Here is a 20,824-nt window from a genome sequence, read left to right as displayed (position 1 = left end):
GTGTGTTCTGGGTATCTGAACTCTGGTCCTCACAGTTATATGGCAAGTGCCCAATCACAGCGCCATCTCCCCAGCCCTACATGTGCATTTTAAATGAGCATCTTCAATGTTTGTCTCCCTGGTGTCAGGAGTAAGTTGTATATGAGGTTTTATCCATTCATTGTCACCTGCGTCTTTGCCAAAGATACAGCTTATGTCATGAACCTACAAAATAGTTTTCCTTCCTGCCTCTTCTTGCTGACCAGACATGAATCAATGAAACAACTGGATTCTGGGAGAATATGGGACCCCACAATGGGGGCACCTTAGCAAATGAGGTTCTTTTTTGGCTTTGCATTGGCAACAGAGTCCTAAGAATGGAGTCTTAAATGGGTCCTTTTTTGGTCAGAAGTTGCTGACATTGTGGCTTGTTAAACGGCCAATTTTGTCTACAACTTTGTTCATACCTGTTTATGTTTGACTCAAACCTTTCTCTGTCTCTAACATGATGGATAAAGATACTTTAACATCTTGTTCTGATAAGCAGCTGAGTCTCAGTCAATTACAGTGGGTCCTCTTCTGAGGAGGGTTCAGATAGCACACATGAGCTGCCACCAACCAGAGTGTCCCTGAGTTTTGCTTTTCCTGACACTTTCTTTTGGTGGTTCTACATATAACTTGCCACAGAGTGGGGTGGGTCACTCTGAACCCATTCTGATTCTGGGGTGAACCTTTAATGTGTGAAAGGTCTTTGGTGGATTTGATATGTCTAAAGTCATTCATTGAACAGGTTGGATCCACTTCTGCTGTGGGCTGTGGGTGGGCTCTGGCGTTATCCGGTCTTTTATGAGAGTGTTGGCTTTGGTGCGTCTATCACTTTCCCTGTTTCTTTGCTAGGGACCACAGGGAATGTGCTGTCCTTCAGTGAAACAAGAGCGCATCAAGTGGTTCAGCAGAAGTCAGAGCAATTCATGATCTACAACCAAAAACAGCTCACAAGGATTTACCCCTCCGCCTACCGCATTGACTCCAGCAACTTCAACCCTCTGCCCTATTGGAATGCAGGCTGCCAGCTAGGTGGGTGTGGCCTGAGAGGAGTGGTCCTCTGCATCCCCTCTCTGCCTTGCCAACTGTGAGTTGTTTCTAATCCTCTCAAACTTTCAATGTTCACAGTGGCTCTGAACTACCAGTCTGAAGGACGAATGATGCAGTTAAATCGGGCAAAATTCAAGGCAAATGGCAACTGCGGCTACATTCTCAAGCCCCAGCAGATGTGCAAAGGTAAGCGCCAGGTTCACAGCTGTCTCTGAAGGCAGGTGATACTCTGCTATTTAGAATTTTTGAATGGATTGTTGTTATTAACGTGGGCATGTGTGTTTATTTGTATGTTAGTGGAGGTCAGAGGGCAACTTTGTGGAGTTTGTTCTCTCCTCCCACCATCGTGGGCGCCAAGGACCAGGCTCAAGTCTCTAGGCTTCACAGCAAGTGTGTTACCCACTGAACGGGATTTGTAGAAGTTAGACAACAGAGTTTCTGTTCTCCACTTAATTTCAGATTTTCTCTCTGTTCCCTGTATTTGTTCTAGACCCAAGATAGCTTAGAAAATGATTGAATTCTGGCACAACTGCCCTTCTTGAGATGCTACAGGCATTCAAATAGATTGTCCATCCATGTCATGGTTGCGCTGTAGACATTGCTTTAAAGGATCCCATCCCCTGGCTTTTGGAAAGAATGTAATGAACACACAGCTATGGAAGTGCCTGCTGCTGCTTCTCCTGAAAGTCACATTGTTGGTCACAGGATAATTTCTTAGTTCTAGCAAACACTGTGATAAATGACACTGTTGTTTGTTTGACAGACTGTGTGTGTGTGTGTGTGTGTGTGTGTATGTGTGTATGTGTGTGTGTGTGTGTGTGTGTGTGTCTGTGTGTCTGTGTGTTTGTGTGTCTGTGTGTTTCTGTGTCTGTGTGTTCCTATGCTACTGATCTCTACTTTACTTGGCCTAGGTACTTTCAACCCTTTTTCTGGTGATCCACTTCCTGCCAACCCCAAAAAACAGCTCATCTTGAAAGTCATCAGTGGACAGCAACTTCCAAAACCCCCTGACTCTATGTTCGGAGACCGAGGCGAGGTAAGTTACATCTGACTGCCTAATTAGTTAAGTATGGGATTATTTTATTGCGTTTAAGCAGTCATCTCAGTGTCTTTAGGGGTATGTGTGTTGGGGGATACAGAGGTTTGTATATGAGTGTGTCTGTGTGTGTGTATGTCTATGTATGCTTGTGGGTGGGTATAGATGTGTGTCTGTGTTCCTAAATAAGTCTTGACTTCCACTTACCAGGCATGAGCTGGTTTTCAGTCAGTCACACAGAGTTCCTGCAGGGCTGTATTATCACCTGCTTTGGAGGCTTGAAGGCATGATATTAGTTCACAGTTCAAGACTGATGCTGGCAGTCTGGATGTAAAGAACAAAGGCTGAGTTCTTTATTGGCAGAAACATGACCCAAAGTATGTATTTAGCTTCTAAATCGCACATGTCTAGCAACCTTCTTCACTGCTGCCTGCTCCTTGGCCTTTTGTTTTGTGGCCACATGTAGACTGCTGTCACCAGCTGCTGTCCTTCTATTGCAGAATACAGCAGCCTTTTATTTTCTCCCCACTGGCCAGTCACACTGTTTCCATGTCCTCCTCTCAGGGCTGCCCATCGCTGCAGGCTCTCGGCACTTTCACCTTCTCAACTATCATCCCTGACCTTGTGGGTGGGACCACACAGCTCTGCATGTTCATACCACTGTGAATACTTTGTGTCAAACTTTATCTGACCTGTATGTAGTGTAGTGCTACACACACACACACACACACACACACACACACACACTTCACCTCCCTAGGCTTATCCCACTCTTCATAATGGCTCTTTCCAATCTCTGTACTTATTAACAGATAGCACATTGCCCAGTTAGAGAAAGGAACACATCAGCCAGGGCCATCACCTCCATGTCTGCTGCAGCTTTCTCCAATGGACTCATCGCTCTGTTTTCCTTTCTTGTGTTTACCTTCTGCTCTGCGTTCAACAGCAGGACTAGTTAATTGGTATAATCAGAAAGTTTGTGCTTATTTCTTTATGTCTGAAGAAAGGAATTTCTTGTGTCTCTTAAGCTTTTCATTTTGAGAAGTCTTTAGCTCCAGAAAAGTTGCAGGAATAGTCCAATGGGTCTCTTCAATTCACTAATTCAATTATTAAATTTTATAACACATGCTGTGCTGTTCCCTCATGTATACATATTTTTTAAGTATGTATGTTGGGGGTTACATGTTTGCTTTCCTTGGCAGTCATTTGTGACTATCTCACTACTTGTTGATTAAGAACAAAGGCATTCTCTTATAAAACTACAACAAAATACAATATTATCTAATATAGTACTTGTATTTAAGCCCTTCAGGTTATCCTCAAATTGTCTATCTTCTTTTATTTTTCAGTTGAATCATGTGCAACAACTTTTTATTGCCATTTTTCTTCAGTCTTCTGTGATTCAAAATAATTCTCCAGGTTTTTTTTTATTTTGATTTTATGACATTGGAACAATGTAGCCATCTTACTCATGGTAGACCTTTAAGTTGCTTCCAGTGTTTGACCATAAGATTGCAATTTCTCTGAGATTATGTGCATGGGGTATGTATTCTGAACTGAAATTGTTAGGTTCTTTGAGTAAAAGCTTGTGTAGAAGAATTTAATGTTTTAGTTCCACTCTTAATTCATATATCTAAAAATGCTGTACCTGGTTCTATAATTCTTTGAGTAAGCATGTAGTAAAATCAAGGTTATTGAAATGTGAACACTTGGCTAATTTATTCTCAGAATCATTAACACTTGTGTGCATGTGACACTGGCACTAATACTTCCTCCCTTTTCTACAGATCATTGACCCCTTTGTTGAAGTTGAAATTATTGGACTGCCAGTAGACTGTTGCAAGGATCAGACTCGTGTGGTGGATGACAATGGTAAGATGGTGGTCAGTGTGCACTCCTGAGGAGGTGCTCTGCAGTCTGCACCAACTAGGAAAAGTCTCCTGTTTAGAAGAGCAGGATGGTTGAGATCTGCAACTGCCATCTGCATGTGTGTTCAACACACTGATAAAATCCAACCACTCGCTAAGCTTCTGATTCCTTTCTGAAAAAGGACAGTAAGTTCTATCAAACACATACATTCAGGAGGGGTTGACCACTGTGTCCTATAACATGCCTCATGCTCCTTAAATGATGACAGGCTGAAAATCAGAGTCCCCCAGTGAACAAACGAGATTATCCTTTATGTTGACTCTGTCATGAACCCCCAGTTACTTCTGCAACCAAGGAAAGAAGGTTTGGTTAACTACCTGGAGAACTGGGATGGGTTCATGGTACATTTTGATGAAGTTATTATAATCAAGACCCCTAGGACTCTTGCTTGGCCTTTCTATTGAAAAGCATGAGTGTCATCTTAAAGACCCGGACTCCAAACTCACCCAGGAAAATACTTCCTAGTATGTTTGTTGCTTATAATGTGATTCGTGTGTTCTCATAAATGAGTCTCCTTGAAACTTTCATTCCTGAGGCCGATGTGTTTAGTCAGTTTCTCTTGGCCTTTGTTGTTATTTGTTTGTAACATGGAAGTATCTAAAGATTGGGCCAGAATTCTCTGGCCCATTCATTTCTGAAATATGGTGAGTAGCCAGCATTTCAATAGTGGCAAGAAGGCATTACCTTTACCCAAGTCTAGCATATTTTTCTGAATAATCTTATAAAATTATATTTGCCTCTTCTATGTTTGACAAGTATTATTTCATACATGTTTTCTTAATTTATATTAATTAATATCCTAAAATGATTTGAAATCATGGTTATGAAAACATTTGAGAAATCAGCAGTTCTCAGGGATCCCCTTTGTAGGAATGTTAGTTGTTCAAAAGTAAAGTGAACCCATGAGGAAATAACATTCTTAAAGCCCTTCTTATGTTGGATTTTCTCAGGGCTCAGGAAATTATTCCTTCTTTTCTTAGTTGCAGATGTAACTGAGGGGTCATGACACAGTCAACAAAAAAGATAATCTCTTTTGTCCACTGCAGGGACTCCCTGATTTTTAGCCTCTCATTATTTAATGAGCTTGAGGCTTTTTACAGGGCAAAGTGGAAATTATTAGGGAACAAACCACATGCATACTATTGCAGTATTTGAACCAAGGCAAATGCTTTCTTTTTCATGTTCAATGCATAGAGAAATAGAGTAAGTTCTTGCTTCATGAGAAGCCACTAAGAATGTGCAGTGTACAGTCTAGTTTGGTCTCTTGCTCACGGTAGGAACTTCAACACATTTCTGTGAACAGCAATTCTATAAGCTATATAATGAGTAACAAATATTTTGGACTTTCAAAAGTATAAGCATGTGTTACTTGTATAAATTTGAAAAAGTTGTAGTTTGAAACTTGACAATGCATGTACATTTTCCTTACTTAGACCAAAACAAGCGGGGTGTGGTGGCACATATCTGTAGTCCCAGCACATGGAAGGTGAAGACAGAGGAACATGAGTTCCAAGCCAACCTGGACTACTGTATGAAACACTGTCTCAAAAAAAAAAAAAAAAAAAAAAAAAAACACAAAACAAAGGGGATCCACAAGTCCCTGCCCTGCTACTCTTACAGGGTTTCTCTAGGAATTAAATAGGACTGTTGTACATGATAAAACCGAAAGCTACAAAGCACCATATAAAATAGTTCTTGGTGGTTAGTTACTCCAGCGGGAAAAGCTTTGGTAGATGAGAAATATGGGAGTAACTTTCTGTAATGTTTCTGCTAAAATACTCTTAGAATACTACTATAATTTTTAAGCTTATTGAAGTTTTTTAGTGATGATTAAGAAGCTTCCTGATACAATGGGCATCAGAGATTAATAGAAGTGATGTGATGTGATAATTTACAGGCAATTTTCTTACCAATTATTTTCTGACAGTGGAGTAAACTCGGAGGCTTTCCTTCAGCAGGGCATCCTGGAGAGGCTCGGGCATTTTCATGAGTTTAATAACCATTACAAGCAATTTTCACTGTCTGCTCTACAGACATTGCTACTAAATCATTTCCAGCCAAGCCCTTTGCTTTTTCTGATTTTTCTTTTCCCTGTTTCTCTAAGGGTTTAACCCTGTATGGGAAGAAACTCTAACATTTACAGTCCACATGCCAGAAATAGCTTTAGTTCGGTTCCTTGTGTGGGATCATGATCCAATTGGAAGAGACTTTGTGGGACAAAGGACCGTGACCTTCAGCAGCCTAGTACCTGGTAGGTGTGAGCTGGCGTTTCCTCTCTGGATTGGCTATTCCTTTTTTGTTTTTGTTTGTTTTCTACTGTGAAAGAGAAGTATATAGGGTCCATTATATGCTGGCTTAATGGTTTTTCTTCGGAAGGTTTAATACATGACGTGGGGCCCACAGGATATTTGTCAAATTCATTATGTAAATCATGGTATATGTTAGATGTGATGTAAAATGTGAGAATGATAAATAAGACAGATACCTAATTCTCTGGTACCCTCTGGAAAGCCAAATTCGACTGAAAGAACCAATCCTCTTTGCTTCTGTAGGCTACCGGCATGTCTACTTGGAAGGACTCACAGAAGCATCCATCTTTGTTCACATTACAATCAATGAGATCTTTGGAAAGGTGAGAAAGATAATAAAACTGTAGTGTAACCTCAAGAAAGTTACTGATTTCATTAAAGGAGTGTACATTTGATTAAGTGTTCTTTTGTGGGTGTCTGTGGGGAGCACAGCAAGGTCAGGCAATGTTCCTGCCCTGTCCCTGTCCACCTCTACTCAGGGGGTGTGCTCATTCCTTCCTCCCAGAGGTTCTCTCTGGGTTTAATGGAATTGAGAAGACTATCATACTTTCAGGCAATTATTTTATGAAAATAATGAAGACCATTAAAATTCGCATTTTATTGTAATTCTAAAAATGACCCATTTTTTACAGTAGGAATTGTATCTCAAAGGTTTGATGAATAGCCTGTGCTAATCTAGCTATGATTCCAGCCAGGTCTAGGCAGGATGCATTCATATGGAACAATTGTAAATTGAAAATCAAAAAAGTGTGAATGTCTTTAAAACTACCCACAGAAGAAATGGAGAGAGGAACAGAGTGGGGGACAGAGTTAGATTGAAAGGGGGAAGAAGAAGGAGGTGGGAAGAAAGGAGGAGAAGGAGATGGAGAAAGGGAAATAGAGAGGAAGGGAGACCAAATATCACAAAGAGCTATCCAGTTCTGCCTGGATTTTTCTCCCTTCACTGTGGAACAGGATAGTGGTTTGGACACCAGCAGGTGCTCCTCTGGTCATGCCAAGTCCTGGAGACTTGGCCCCTGTCAGGGATTTTCAGGACCAGATGTGACTTGGTGGGAATGTAGAATGGAACAGTGCCCAGGATTGCCCCACGCTGCTTGTGACCACAGTCTGTGTTGCCTGGAGTTTCTCCAGAGTACTGTGAATTCACTCTCCACGTGTAAATGTGAGGTGAAAATGGTACCTGCCTCATAAGTGGGTTTATTATTCTCTGAGAACCGCCCACCATGGAGTAAACAAGCTTACTATTGGCGAACATCATTGTCACTGTGGCCATAATCCAACTGGAAATTGAGTGGGACTGTAGGTTGAGCCTTGGATCAGTCAGCAGAAGGGAACAAAGGATTTTTATTTCTGAAAAATGCTGGTGGTGAAAACTTTCAATCTTGAATTCCTGTTTATTCAGCTTGTTGGGCTCTTTCTGTTAGCCTAAATGGAAACATACATAAATGATTTTAAGATGATGCCCAATACCAGAAAGCCAGTTTAACTATACGATGTCTCTAACTTTACTCAAGGTGGTGGGGAAAGATGAGGCACACAGCATTTGTTTACAATTCAGCCCAGAAATAAAATGCAAATAAAGTATTTTATGTAACTTTTGTTTCATTCCTGAATAAATGACCAATTTGGAGTCATTTATTATTTTCAATGTATGTTTGGGTTAGGATGCTCATACCATAACATGGTGGTGTTGAGTTGAACAAGGAATGAACAGAAGATGGGAAGTTATCAGAAGTGGGAGGAAGGGTGTGTACAGGTTGGCACACTAATCTTTTATGTTGACTGGCACCGCCTACTTGAATGAGCCCAATTGTGGTTTTTTTTTTTCCTCCCCTGCAGTGGAGCCCTCTAATCCTCAACCCCAGTTATACCATATTACACTTTCTAGGAGCTACAAAGGTAGTTTCTCAGCATGGCCCTGCATTCTCCCTGGCATAGTCTTGTGACATGACTGTGGTGGCATGCCTCCTCCTTTCTCTCCATCTTCTGCTTACCATTTGCAAACACACATTTGTTGCTTCAAGGCTGCTAAAGTTTTGTCAGTTTATTACCTGGGGCAACTTTTCTACCATTTTATCATCTCTGGGTAGGAAAGTTCTGGAAAGGTTGGCCATGAAATTGAAAGACTGCCTTCCTCACAGAGTAAAGTTGATGAGCTGTGCATGGTATTGTATGAACCCACTGTGAGCTGCTTTCTAATTTTGAACGTCCTCCAATCAATGGCTGTAAAATTTCACTTCACATTCATTCTTCATGGAGCTGCCATTTCAAACCCAAGTTGTTCGTATGATGACATGTGTTTAATGTGTGGTTGGTCCTTTCTTTGTCCTCAGAATAGACAGCTCCAAGGTCTGAAGGGACTCTTCAATAAGAATCCCAGGCACAGTTCTTCAGAAAACAACTCCCATTATATTCGGAAGCGATCAATTGGAGATAGAATTCTGCGGCGTACAGCCAGTGCTCCAGCCAAAGGCAGGAAAAAAAGCAAAATGGGTTTCCAAGAAATGGTTGAGATAAAAGATTCTGTCTCTGAGGCCGCAAGAGAGCAGGATGGTGTCCTTCGGAGGACCACGCGGAGTCTGCAAGTACGCCCTGTCTCTATGCCTGTTGACAAGAGTCTTCTGGGGGCTTTGTCGCTGCCCATATCCGAAGCAGCAAAAGACACAGATGGAAAAGGAAATTCTCTGGGTAAGGTGCTTCCAGTTTCTCTAAGCTGCATTTTCATCCCTTGTTTCCATTACAACATGGCTACCATTTTGCCATTAAAATATTCTGAAAAATAATCAATTTCTATGTTAACTCTATGCAAGAGGATTGTAAACTTTGGGTAAGAAAGTAACAAGTGAGCTATTTTCCTCCTCTACTATGGCCTTGAAGTTAACATTTCCATCTGTGGGGAAGGGAAGGAGCATGGTGTGATGGCTTTGCACATGCGTCTCTGAGAGGAAAGGGAAACCTACAAAATGCAAGGGGTTTAAAGAGGCTTTGTTCTTAGATTGTCCCAAGGTTGGATAGACCCATCCTGGCTTTTCTAGGATTGAATGCAGTTGCATTGCTTTTCACTATTTAAAACATTTTTTAAAATTTTTATTTATTTTTTTGTGGCTGGAAATGTTCATGGTGAAAGGATGCTGTTGAAAGCTTGTTGCTGGCTCCACTTGGAAAATCTTTTGTTCCCTAAGGTGTGGTTGAGGCAGCATTTTCCTCCTATGTCCTCACTTCTCTGCTCTGGATGGTGGCAGGGAAGGAGACATGGCTCTGACTTGGCTGCATGCAGCCTCTGTAAGTGTAGGAATTAGGAGCCATCTTCTTTCTTAACTTGGAGTATGATGGACTCATGGGAACAATCTGATGACAAGCAATGGCCACTTCACAAAGTGACAAAGAGCTCTTGAATTTGTGTCTGTGACTCCCCTTCCTATTCAAAAACTGTGTCCACTGACTGTGTCTGGAATTATCTCAAACAAGTAGACTGTAATACATTTCAGCAAAATTAGTCTTTATCCAAACAATGTAATTCCAGTGATTTATTTTCCCACAAATGCTGTTTTGCTTGTATTGTTTCTTATTGTAAGATCTTCCAGGAAATAAAGAAAAGCCAGTTCTTGAATATTTTATTAGAAGAAAGGGGACAGGCTTCCAGTTTGCAAGGCCCTGGAGTCTACCGAGTACTGGAAAAATGGTTGAAATTTTGCTACAAGTAGTGTCAGAGAAGAGAGGACATACATGCTTTAAATTTATCTTAAAAACCTATTACATTTTTCTGTTTACAAAGTAGAACTGTCCGATATCAGTCTGTACTAACTAGTCCTAACTGCAGAAGATGCTAAGCCAAGAAGATGCTCTGGGAAGCAAGCACAAGACAATGTTTTTTTCCTACATTTGAAAGGATATAAGAATTAATCGTGTTAAATTTACAGCAAATATGGAATGATACCTAATCGTTGCAGGGATCCCAGATAATTGTGGGGGAAAAATTGAGTAGAGAAAAAGCAGAATAGAAAATTCTAAATAGTCTGTCTCTCTACAAAACTGTCCGTTTAGGAAATGACATCATGGGATTTTAATTGTTTACAATTTGGGAAGCTTAAATTTTTTTTTATATGATGATTAAAGTTTTAGTGAGGAGAAAATATTTTAGTAAAAAAATTCTTTATACACATATCATGACTTTGAAAGAGTTAATAGTCAATTAAATTATCAGATAAAAATAATTGAACATTGAACATTGCCTCTGCACATATCAAATAGGACGAGGTATCCCGGGTTACTGTGAATTGTGTGTTTTTACAATTTTCCTTAATTACCATCATATTACCACTTTGGACTTAAAGTGGGAAATAATGTAATGTAATTTTGCACTGAAACAAAAAGAAATTATCAACAAAATATTAAATGTTAGTAGTGATGTGGAATTGATGACTGGTCATCTGGTTATCTTTTCACTTTAAGCCAATAGATATTCAGAGTTTTGTGCACATATTGTACATTTCAACTGTGTTAGAAATTAATTATTAATTTAATAACATTAAATATTTTGCCAAAATGTTTTAAAAAATGATATCATGTGTGGTTTTCTTGTTGCTAATACATATATGATGTTGAAAGCTGACAGTGTCTTGTTTCCAGGTACCTTAGTGCATTGTTTAACAGAGCTGTCTTGTTCTGTTTTTATTGCCATGCTTCTGTGTAGTACAGATCTGACTAGGAAGCAGCGTAAGGTAATCCTCACCATGAAAGCATAGTAACTCATTGACATTTTCTGGACAATGAATATTACATCCTCAGCTGATGTAATAGACATTCAAAAGGAAGCTCAGTGAAGTTCCTATAAATATATTTTACCATTTTATCCATCACACAGACACTGTGTTGCAAACTTCTGCTTATTCCATAATTATATTCTGTCACAATGTAAAACAGATTTACATTTTCCATTTGTCTGTGTCAAGACAAACATGAGTGTCATGAGGGCCTGCATAAAGTGATACACTTTACCTAAAATGCTGTTTGTTTTCTTTAGCAGAGGACAAGCATGGCGGAAGAAAGGGCGAGACAACTATAAAAGACCCACAGTTTTCCAATTTCAACAGAAAGTTCTCCTTCTCCTCCAATGCCCTCCTCCACAAAGATGCCAACCAAGGAGTTAGCACTCTTTCAACTGCCAGTGTATCCATCACAGAACAATGCGGAGGACCAGGTCCAAAGGGCGGGAGAAACAAACCAAATGTGACAAATGACTGTCAGGAAACCCACTGTCCCAAAACATTCCTCTCCCCAAGGCAGCACTTGGCACCTGATCCTGGAACAAAGGGACCACAAGATCTCTCTGGGATGAAAACCAACCAAAAGGGGCCCACAGAGGGCTTGGGGGAAGAAGGCAAAAGCGTGTTGTCCGAAAGTGTTCTCTCTCGAAGTGCTCTGGAGATGGAGAACCTGGAAGGCAGTAGGGTCAAGGGCCGAGCTGCAACATCCTTTTCTCTGTCCGATGTCTCTGCGCTCTCTTCTGACATCCCTGAGTTGCATTCAACTGCTATTCTTCAGGACACTGACATTTCCAATCTCATTGATGATGTTACTTTAACAAATGAGAATGAGCCGGGCAGTTCCATCTCAGCATTGATTGGTCAGTTTGAAGAGAGCCACCACCGGGCTAACCTTGCTGTATTTTCTCATCTCCTTTGCACCGATGTATCATCAGGAAGTGCTCCTTTGCCTAACACAGTCGGCCTACAAACACCCTTCAAGCATGGTTTTTCCCAGGGGAAACCCAAGGCCTCCTTCTTATGCTCCTCTCCTGAGCTGATCAAGATGTCTAGTGCAGAGACCACCAAACCTACAAATGACACAGTTGTTTGTAAAATGACTGGCTCTCCCTTCTATAAACCAAAACCAGGTAATGACCCTTCTGATAAAACCAAGACAGGAGTCAGAGAAGGCAACTTGCCTGGGTCCCCTGATGCTTCTCCTGGCCAGTTTCCCAAAAGCCCCACTCATGGAAAGGACCAGAGACAAGTGATGAATAGCCCTCCTCTTTCCACTGAGTTGGCCCTGGAAGATGTAATAGACCCTGCTATCTGTGTAAATTCTGTAGAGAGCAGCCTTGTGGAAATCGATGCAGAATCTGAAAACCTGTCTCTAACAACCTGTGACTACAGGAGAGAGGGTCTGAATCAACTTGTTTCTCCACTAGAACTGAAGCACAGCCAGGAGATGGAGGAGCAGGTCCAGAGAGGCTTCAGGAATGGGTACTGTAAAGAGACCCTCCTGCCTTCTGCCCCTGAAATATTCAACAATATTCAAGGTGTCAAAAATCAAAGTATCTCTCACTTAACCTATCAGGGTGCTGGCTTTGTGTATAATAATTTCTCAAGTTCAAATGCAAAAATGAACCAGCCTAGGGCTCCAGATATGCATGCCCCCACACCCACGCAGTCAACACATGCTCCTTTGGTTACTTTGAAACTGCCAAGTCCTTGTAAATCCAAAAGTCTGGGGGACTTAACATCAGAGGACATTGCGTGCAACTTTGAAAGCAAATACCAATGTATTAGTAGAAGTTTTGTGACAAATGGCATTCGAGACAAGAGTGTGACTATGAAGACAAAGTCTTTAGAGCCTTTAGATGCCCTAACTGAACAGCTCCGAAAGCTAGTGTCCTTTGACCAAGAAGACAGCTGTCAAGTGCTCCATTCAAAGCAGGATGCCAATCAGTGTCCCAGGGCATTAGTCAGAAAGTTGTCCTCAAGAAGTCAGAGCAGAGTCCGCAACATTGCCACTCGCGCCAAGGAGAAGCAGGAAGCTGGCAAGCAAAAAGCTATGACCCACAGCACTAGAGGAGGAGTGGTCCTCAGAAGTAAGCCTTCAGCTCCTGCTCTGGCCGTGAACCGACACTCCACAGGCTCGTACATAGCAAGCTACCTGAGGAACATGAAAGCTGGTGGCCTGGAGGGCCGAGGCATCCCAGAAGGAGCATGCACAGCCCTTCGGTATGGTTATGTGGACCAGTTTTGCTCAGATAATTCAGTTCTGCAGATGGAGCCAAGCAGTGATGATAAACCGGAAATTTATTTTCTTTTGAGGCTGTGAATTATAGAAAGCTGCATTTTCATTGTTTACATGATATTCTATAGGATGTTAGAATTTTCCCATTGTCAGTGAACATGATCCTTGGCTTTGAAATGATTTTCAAGTGTGTTTTTGAACTTGTATTTTGGTCTCTCTCTGACTTCCTGTGTTCTCTCTCTTCGAGCATTTGTAGATAGACTCTGTGACATTTCCCAGGAACCCATGATCTCTTTCCCCACAAGGTGTTGTAAATTGTGTCAGTGTGAAATGTGTGCATGCCCTCGATGTGAAACTTCTCAGCAGTTTGGGTCACAGCGTGTGCATGTTGCACAAAAATGTTCTTTCCTGTGTCCTTGGGTCACAGTCACAAGGCTGTCCTTTTTACTCACTGAGCGTTGAGCTCATTAAGACTAGAGTCTCCAAAGATAAATGGATTCTGTATCTGAAGCTACATTCTCCTTCTAAATTGAAAGGCACAGATTCAACTTTATAATTCGTTTAAAAGAGTTGTTTAAAATAGTTACCTTGCCCTTTATGATTTCCTCACCCCACCCAAAGTGGGAATTCCATGAAGATGGATACCATCTCTCCAGTCCCCAAATCCCTTTTAGAATAGGCTTTAAGGAAGAAAGTGAACTCTGTATATAAGGACAAAATGGTTTGTTTTACATAAATTTTGTTACATATTTTTGCTAATGGCTTTGTATGTAACAAGAATCCAGTTGCCAAACTGTCTGTCATACTTTTGAAGTATGTCTTGAAGTGTCTCTGATGTGAAAGATTGAAAATAATAGCTTTCAGAATGAGAAACTTCAGCTGGCCATGGTGGTTCACGCTTTTAATCCCAACAGAGGCAGATGGATCTCTGAATTTGAGGCCAAGCCTGATCTATATAGTAAAGTCCCGGGCAACCAGACCTACAGTGCAAGATCCTGTCTTCAAAAAGAAAAAAAAAATGAAAGAAAAGAGAGATTTACATTAGACTTAAAACTCAGAGTAGCGCAAACAGAAAACTTCCCCAAAGATTTCAAGAAAAAAAAATGTATTTTCTCATAATCCAAGTGACTAGGTAATTAAAAGAAACCTTTTCCCGTTAGGGACCAAGTAACTCTATTTTAGTACTGACATATATTATTTTCATTGTGAATCCATTTTTTATTGCATGTTCAGGTGTCATTTGCTTTTTGTACCATGAATTACACTGATGCTCTTCCTGGACTTCATAAAAATATAATTAAAACAGATTTTTGAACACTTGGTGCTTTTATTTATAAAACAAAAACAAACAGAACCACAGCTGGAGTTTGGGTGTTAACTGTTGAGTGTGGGGCCAGGAGTGCTTGGATATGGCTTCCTTTCTGTGTGCTTATCACACAATTGCGAACATTCAGTGTCAGGAATGGTTTGATACAGCAGTTTATGTCTCTGGGTATTTTCATTATGTTGAAGAAATATTCACTTTTTGCTTTTAATGTTTAGATGTATTTGTGTGTATCAGTATTTTGCTTGTATGTATGTACAGCATGTGTGTGTGCCTGGTACCTGAGGAGGGTTGAAGAGGGTGGGGGACCCTTTGGAACTGGAATTAACAGACAGTTGTAAGCTGCTCTATGTGGATGCTAGGAACAGAACCTCGGTCCCTTGTAAGAGCAACAAGTGCTCTTAACCACTGAACCATCTCTTCAGCCCTGCCATACTGAAGAGCATATTTGTAAGATAATTTAAACAGATATCAAATAGAATGATTTTTGTGCATTTGGTATGGATTTGCAAGTTTAAAAATAATTCTTGGCAACTAGTCCAGTGATATTGGTTGTAACTTACATGGAGAAAGTAAGTGAGATGCTCTGTTTGGGGTGTATGTGTGTACGTGTGTTTGTTTGTGTGTGTGTGTGTGTGTGTGTGTGTGTGTGTGTGTGTGTGTGTGTGTGCATACATGCATAGGTTTGTGGTGTGGGGGAGCAATCACACACTGCTTTCCTCATTGCCAAATCTTAGCTTTTCCCTAATGATGGGAGTCATCTTTTTTCACAAACACTGGACATTTGTTGGAGACAGGAGTATCAAGATGAAAGGAACCAGAACCCATTTGTATGCTCTTAATGAGCTTGAAGTCTTTCTGTCTTGGGGCCTTTGAGCCTCTAATGTTCTATTCTGAGACCTTGGCACATTTGATATTATTTCTATTTTAGAAGACATTGACATAATACAGTTTTTGAAATTAAATTGCTATGAATAGACTTTAGTTGCTTTTTATGATTTAAGGAATCTTTAGTCAAAAAAAGAAAAAAAATAGAAAAGAAAATCATGTGTCTAGGGCCAGGAGCTAGGTAATATGGGAGTTCTCTTGGTGTCCATGATTTTGGCCACTCACATGCTATAGTCTTCTACCCACAGACAGAACACAGGGAGAGAAGGGAAACCAGTTTCATAATAGTCAATTGAGAATTGCATAATACCCAAGAGGAGGCAATAAAGCCTATGTTTTAATAAAAGCATCTGATGTTCCGATCCTGCTCACTAAGATTTCACCTGTTTAGCAGATAGATACAGGACTGACTCAGTCCCAAGTATACAAGAGAAGTCTCAATCAGGATAGTACCAATGCTGAATGTGTGGGAAGCTGCTAGTCTCTGCACCTCCCACTTAGGACAAGCCCTGTGGAGTGTCAAAGTGTCCTTGCTGCTTTTTCATTAGAGGCTGCATCGAGTGTTCCAAGTCTGAGTAGTGAGGCCGCTGCGAGAGCTCTTCAGAACAGTGACAACATCCACAGAGGACAGGAAGCAGAATTGCTTAACATGAATCCGACCAAACAATGGTTCCCTCTTAAACTCCTTTCTCTGGTCCTGTCACAGAATAAGGTTCTATAACTTTGCTTTGAATTTTGCTCAATTCTTTTGAAATTATTGACGCTCCACTCACACCTGTCTTTCCTCCATCAGCCATGGGTCAGTGACTATGCCTTATGACCTGTTCCTAGCTGGGGATTCAGCACATATGTGCATACAGGATATGTTTGATACGTTGGTAAATGCAAAGCTTAAGGGAAATGAGAAAGAAAATAGCATGTGTGGTATCTGTTTGTTGTAACTGTCAGAAGCATGGGACCTTGTTCCAAATGCTTTGTGTGGTTATGACCATGGATCTTTCTACATGTTGCCAGCCCATGAGTAGCTTTGAAAAACAAAAATAGCTAAAATCTTAATCTATGACATTGGAAAAAATACCCAGCCTCCCCCCAGAAAAATTACTGAAAGTTGAGGGAAAATTCCCAGGGAAATAAAAATGGGGGTAGAAAGAAGACTAGGCAGGGAAGAAAAAGAAAATACCAGGACATAAGTTACTGAGATGACCAAAAGGTCAGCCAGCTAGCTGTGAGGGTTATAGGATGACTCCAAAGAAGTCCCATGAAAGGCTGCCCGGAAGAGTAGCTTGTGGGAGGGAAGGAGGGAGGGCAGTGCACATCACTACGCCCTTCCCATCCACTTTCAGTGGACCCTAGGAGGCACCGACTTATGTGAGTCTAGCTTGTTCTTTGCAGCCCCTCCAGACATCCATGGCAGCGCCGGAGTCCCTTGGTGCACTGGTCTCCACTTTAGCTGGTGCTGCAAATGGGGACAGCTCCCCATGACAGTAACAGCTGCATTCAGCCCCAGCAGCTGTGGGAACAGCTGGGTAGCCGAAAGCCATGCCAACACTTGACTTTGAGAAGGATGGAATAAAATGAGCTAGAGTGATCCACAGCTGGGCCTTGTTTACTGTATCCCTTTCCTTGGGCTGATTTTATTTTGTACTAGCTCTTATATGAGAACAAGAGATCTTCACTTCCTCAAGAAGCAAGGTAAATGGCCAGTTCTTCCATACAGGACAGTGATCAGTTTCATCCTTTAAGATTCGCAAACTGAGGCAGGTGGTGGTGGCACATGCCTTTATTCCCAGCACTTGGGAGGTGGAGGCAGGCGGATCTCTGTGAGTTCAAAGCCAGACTGGTCTACAGAGTGAGTTCCAGGACAGTTGCTAGGGCTGTTACACAGAGAAACCCTGTCTTGAAAAACAAAACAAAACCAAGCTTAGCAAACTGAACTGTTACCTGCACTGCTGCAGCAGGACCATAGCCATAGCTGGTCCCTTATCCTTAATATGTGTGAGTTCTATGATACACTGGTCTAGGATGCTTGTCTATTAGAGGCTTGGTTCCTAGCCTATGAAACTATTAAAAGAAGGTTAAAAAAAAACAAAAAAAAACAAAACATTTAGGAGGTGGGGCCTATTAGAAGGAAGTTAGGTCATTAGGGGGCATGACTTCTTCTAACACACTCCACTTTATTGTTTGACATAGGGTCTCTCACTGAGCCTAGAGCTCACCTTTTGGCTAGCTTAGCTGGCTAGCAAGCCCCAGTGAAGCTGCGGTTTCTGACTTCCGGCACTGGAATGACAGGTGCACTGTAGTTGCCGTCCTGCATACATGCAGGATGAGAATGTAGGTCCTCAAGCTTGTACAACGAGCACTTCGCTTACTGAGCCTCCTGCCAACCCCTGTGCTTCCTGACCATTTCCTATTGCGTCTACACTCACCGTGGGCAGCTGTAGTTGCAGAGTTACACGCAATGCCAAAGGTTCTCAGGCTTCACTCTATAGGATATGTCGCTGCATGACTTGTGGAAGCCCATTTTCAGGTTCCTAGTAGCTTTACCCAGCAGGTCTGCATAGAGAGGATGATTGGACCACGGGCCTGAGTGCAGGTGTCTGAGATGGTCTGCACTTGACTGTGCTGGGGGGAGGCCTTTTGCTCCACCCCTTGGTGTTTCTATAAATGCTCTAGGGCAGAGACAGTCAGGACCCATTGGAATAGGTTCCAGGCCCTCTCAAGGCTATCCTGTATTTTATATCTGTTTATCCCCACAATCTAAATCCTTCTATCTAATATTTCCTGCTTCTCTCACTCAAGAAAACGCTGGAGAACTGAGGGTTGGTGGGTAGCGGCCCCACAATGATTCAGGCCGCTGTGCCCTAAGAGTTTCACTGATGTCACAGCCCTCTTAGCAGGTTCATCTACCTACTGACAATCCTATCAGGTCACTTGAGACCTCATGACATAGTCTCTTACTAAATCCAATTAGAAAAATGTCAGTCAATCTAGAAGACTACTAATGTGCTCTGTGGAATATGAAGATGGCTGCATTCACTGCAAATGTCTTCTTCGAGGTATCAGAAAAATACACAGATCCTGGACAGCACAGCGGTGAGGGTTACTGTGTGCCTTGCAAATGTAAAGATGGGTGGTTTTTTGGTATTCTCAACTGCTAAGAGCCAGGAAAAAGGATTTGAAAAAAAAAAATCCACAAGCTAAGTGTCAGGGGTTGGTTTGGTTTGCTGTAATAGAACTCTAATCTGGTCCAGAAGTTATAATTGAAGTACTCTGGTTGAATACACAGAAGTTCACTGATATCTACCATAAGCCATGTTTTATATAGAGAGCTTAAACAGGTGAATGACATAGGAGACAGGAATTACCAACCCTGAATCCTTTTGAGTTTCTCTTGGTATTAAATTCTACAGATTCTCCTAGGAGGAGACAGTGCTTCTGGTTTACTGCCTTGGCCTAGAGGGTGAGTGTGTTACATTTTAAAAGACTAACAGTGGACTTTTCTACCGTAATGCCATTTAATTCATATGTCAGGAAATCAGAAACCAACTTGGAAGTATATCTGTCCTATTATGTATGGAAAACTAGATGAGAAAAATAACCACAGGTGGACCATTAGGTATATTGGATCCACTGAGAGATAGACTTTAGCCTAAACCTCTTTGATGCTCTGGGATCTTTTAGAGGTCATTTCTAACCAGAAGGTTATGGTGAACTTTTGGGACCTCTAGTGCATGTATCAATTGTGACCAGTTTCTCACTATGTTCCAGGTGTTAGGCACAGGTCTGGAACACACCACTCAGGAGGCGGAAGCAGGAAGACTACAGACTCTGGGCCAGCCTGGACTATACAGTGATAGTCTGTCCAAAAGCTAAATAGGGTGTGGGCATGGAAGGTGGCTCAGCAGGGAAAGCACTTGCCATGGAAGCATGAGGATGTGACTTCAGGTCCCCAGCACCCATGCAAAAACAGGATGTGGTAACATGTGCATCAGGAATCCCAGCATTCTGACTGGGAGGTGAGAATTGGAGGCAGGAGACTCCAGAATCTTGTGGGCCAGTCCACCTGGGGTTTGAGGGGTAACAACAACCTGTTTCAAACAAGACTGAAGACATAAACCAATGTCCAAGGTTTTCTTCTGCCCTCTACATGTGCACCGTGGCAAGCACACACAACAGGCTAACTTTTAGGCAGTTCCTTTAAAGGGCATACTTACGTGGTAGGTTTGTGGAACCAAGCTTCCCTTTCAACTGATGGGTTCTGGATTTATCAGCTTCTCTAGATCTTATAACTGGAAATTTCACTTTTCACTGTAGTGACTGGATCTCTTCATCAGTGATGTTATTTTTGACTATACAAATCAGGTCAAACCCTGGTTCAGTGTCAAAGGTACCTCAGTGGTATCTTTGGGGAAAGCAATGTCTTTTAGTCATCTTGAGAGATGACCATAGAACAAGGTACCTTGATTGTTCATTGTGGGGTTTGTAGCTAATAGGCTTCTGCCTTGCTAGAATACCTATGTCCCCATTGGTATTAGGGAGTCCAGTGCTATTCCAGTACCACCCATTGGCTCAGTCAGACAGTTAAAAGCAAGTTCCTTGTGATGCTTGTATCCCCATTTTTGGTGTACTTTTCAGTGAAGGGTCCTCCAAGGAACACAGACACAGGTGGCTGGCTCATGTGTATTCATCCTGATGAGTATAAACTGATACAATAGTTATGGAAGTCAAGCATGGAGAGTCTTCACAACAACAACAAAAACCTAAATAGGCAACTACCATGTACACTATTCTTGAGTGTATACAGAGATACTCTCACACCCATGTATATAGCTACACTATCACAACGGCCAGGAAATAAAACCAGCATAGCTACCCATCAGCAGATGAATGGATAGAAGAAATGTGGCCCACATTATCATGGCAGGAATAAGTTGCAGGTACATAGAGTCTTGCTCACTCAGTGTGGTAGTTTAAATGCGAACAACCCCCATAGGCTCATATATTTGAATGCTTGATTGCTAGGGAGTGAAGCAATTTGAAAGGATTAGGAGGAGGGACTTTGTTGGAGGAAGTATGTCACTGGGAATGGGCTTTGAGGTTTCAAAAGCCCGTTCCAGGTCCAATTTCTCTCTCTTATTGCAGATCTGGATGTAGAACTCTCAGCTGCTTCTCCAGCATCACATCTGCTTGCATCCTGTCATGCTCCCCACCATGATGACAATGAACTAAACCTCTGAAACTATAAGCAATCATCAATTA

At 41.7% G+C, this 20,824-nt stretch overlaps 1 protein-coding gene across 5 annotated transcripts in view; it reads left to right on the top strand.

Annotated features, from left to right (window-relative positions):
* The window catches only part of Plch1 (phospholipase C eta 1), a 217,072-nt gene extending 202,404 nt beyond the window's left edge, over positions 1 to 14,668 (top strand). The window contains exons 16-25 of one of the 5 annotated variants that reach the window (XM_036190614.1): positions 877 to 1,056; positions 1,153 to 1,260; positions 1,986 to 2,110; positions 3,898 to 3,982; positions 6,144 to 6,290; positions 6,592 to 6,671; positions 8,188 to 8,247; positions 8,682 to 9,036; positions 11,047 to 11,069; positions 11,375 to 11,471. In XM_036190614.1, the coding sequence (XP_036046507.1) occupies positions 877 to 1,056; positions 1,153 to 1,260; positions 1,986 to 2,110; positions 3,898 to 3,982; positions 6,144 to 6,290; positions 6,592 to 6,671; positions 8,188 to 8,247; positions 8,682 to 9,036; positions 11,047 to 11,069; positions 11,375 to 11,413 (1,202 nt within the window). In that variant the 3' untranslated portion in view covers positions 11,414 to 11,471. Of the gene's footprint in view, positions 1 to 876; positions 1,057 to 1,152; positions 1,261 to 1,985; positions 2,111 to 3,897; positions 3,983 to 6,143; positions 6,291 to 6,591; positions 6,672 to 8,187; positions 8,248 to 8,681; positions 9,037 to 11,041; positions 11,070 to 11,371 lie in introns of all 5 variants that reach the window. The other 4 variants (XM_036190613.1, XM_036190616.1, XM_036190615.1 and 1 more) reach the window with 4 other exon arrangements.
* The last annotated feature ends 6,156 nt before the right edge of the window (positions 14,669 to 20,824 follow it).

The sequence above is a fragment of the Onychomys torridus genome, chromosome 6 (genome assembly GCF_903995425.1).
Source record: "Onychomys torridus chromosome 6, mOncTor1.1, whole genome shotgun sequence".
In the NCBI taxonomy this organism is placed as follows: domain Eukaryota; kingdom Metazoa; phylum Chordata; class Mammalia; order Rodentia; family Cricetidae; genus Onychomys; species Onychomys torridus.
Note: the sequence above shows the minus strand (reverse complement) of the source record. Positions and strands in the feature narration are given on the sequence as shown.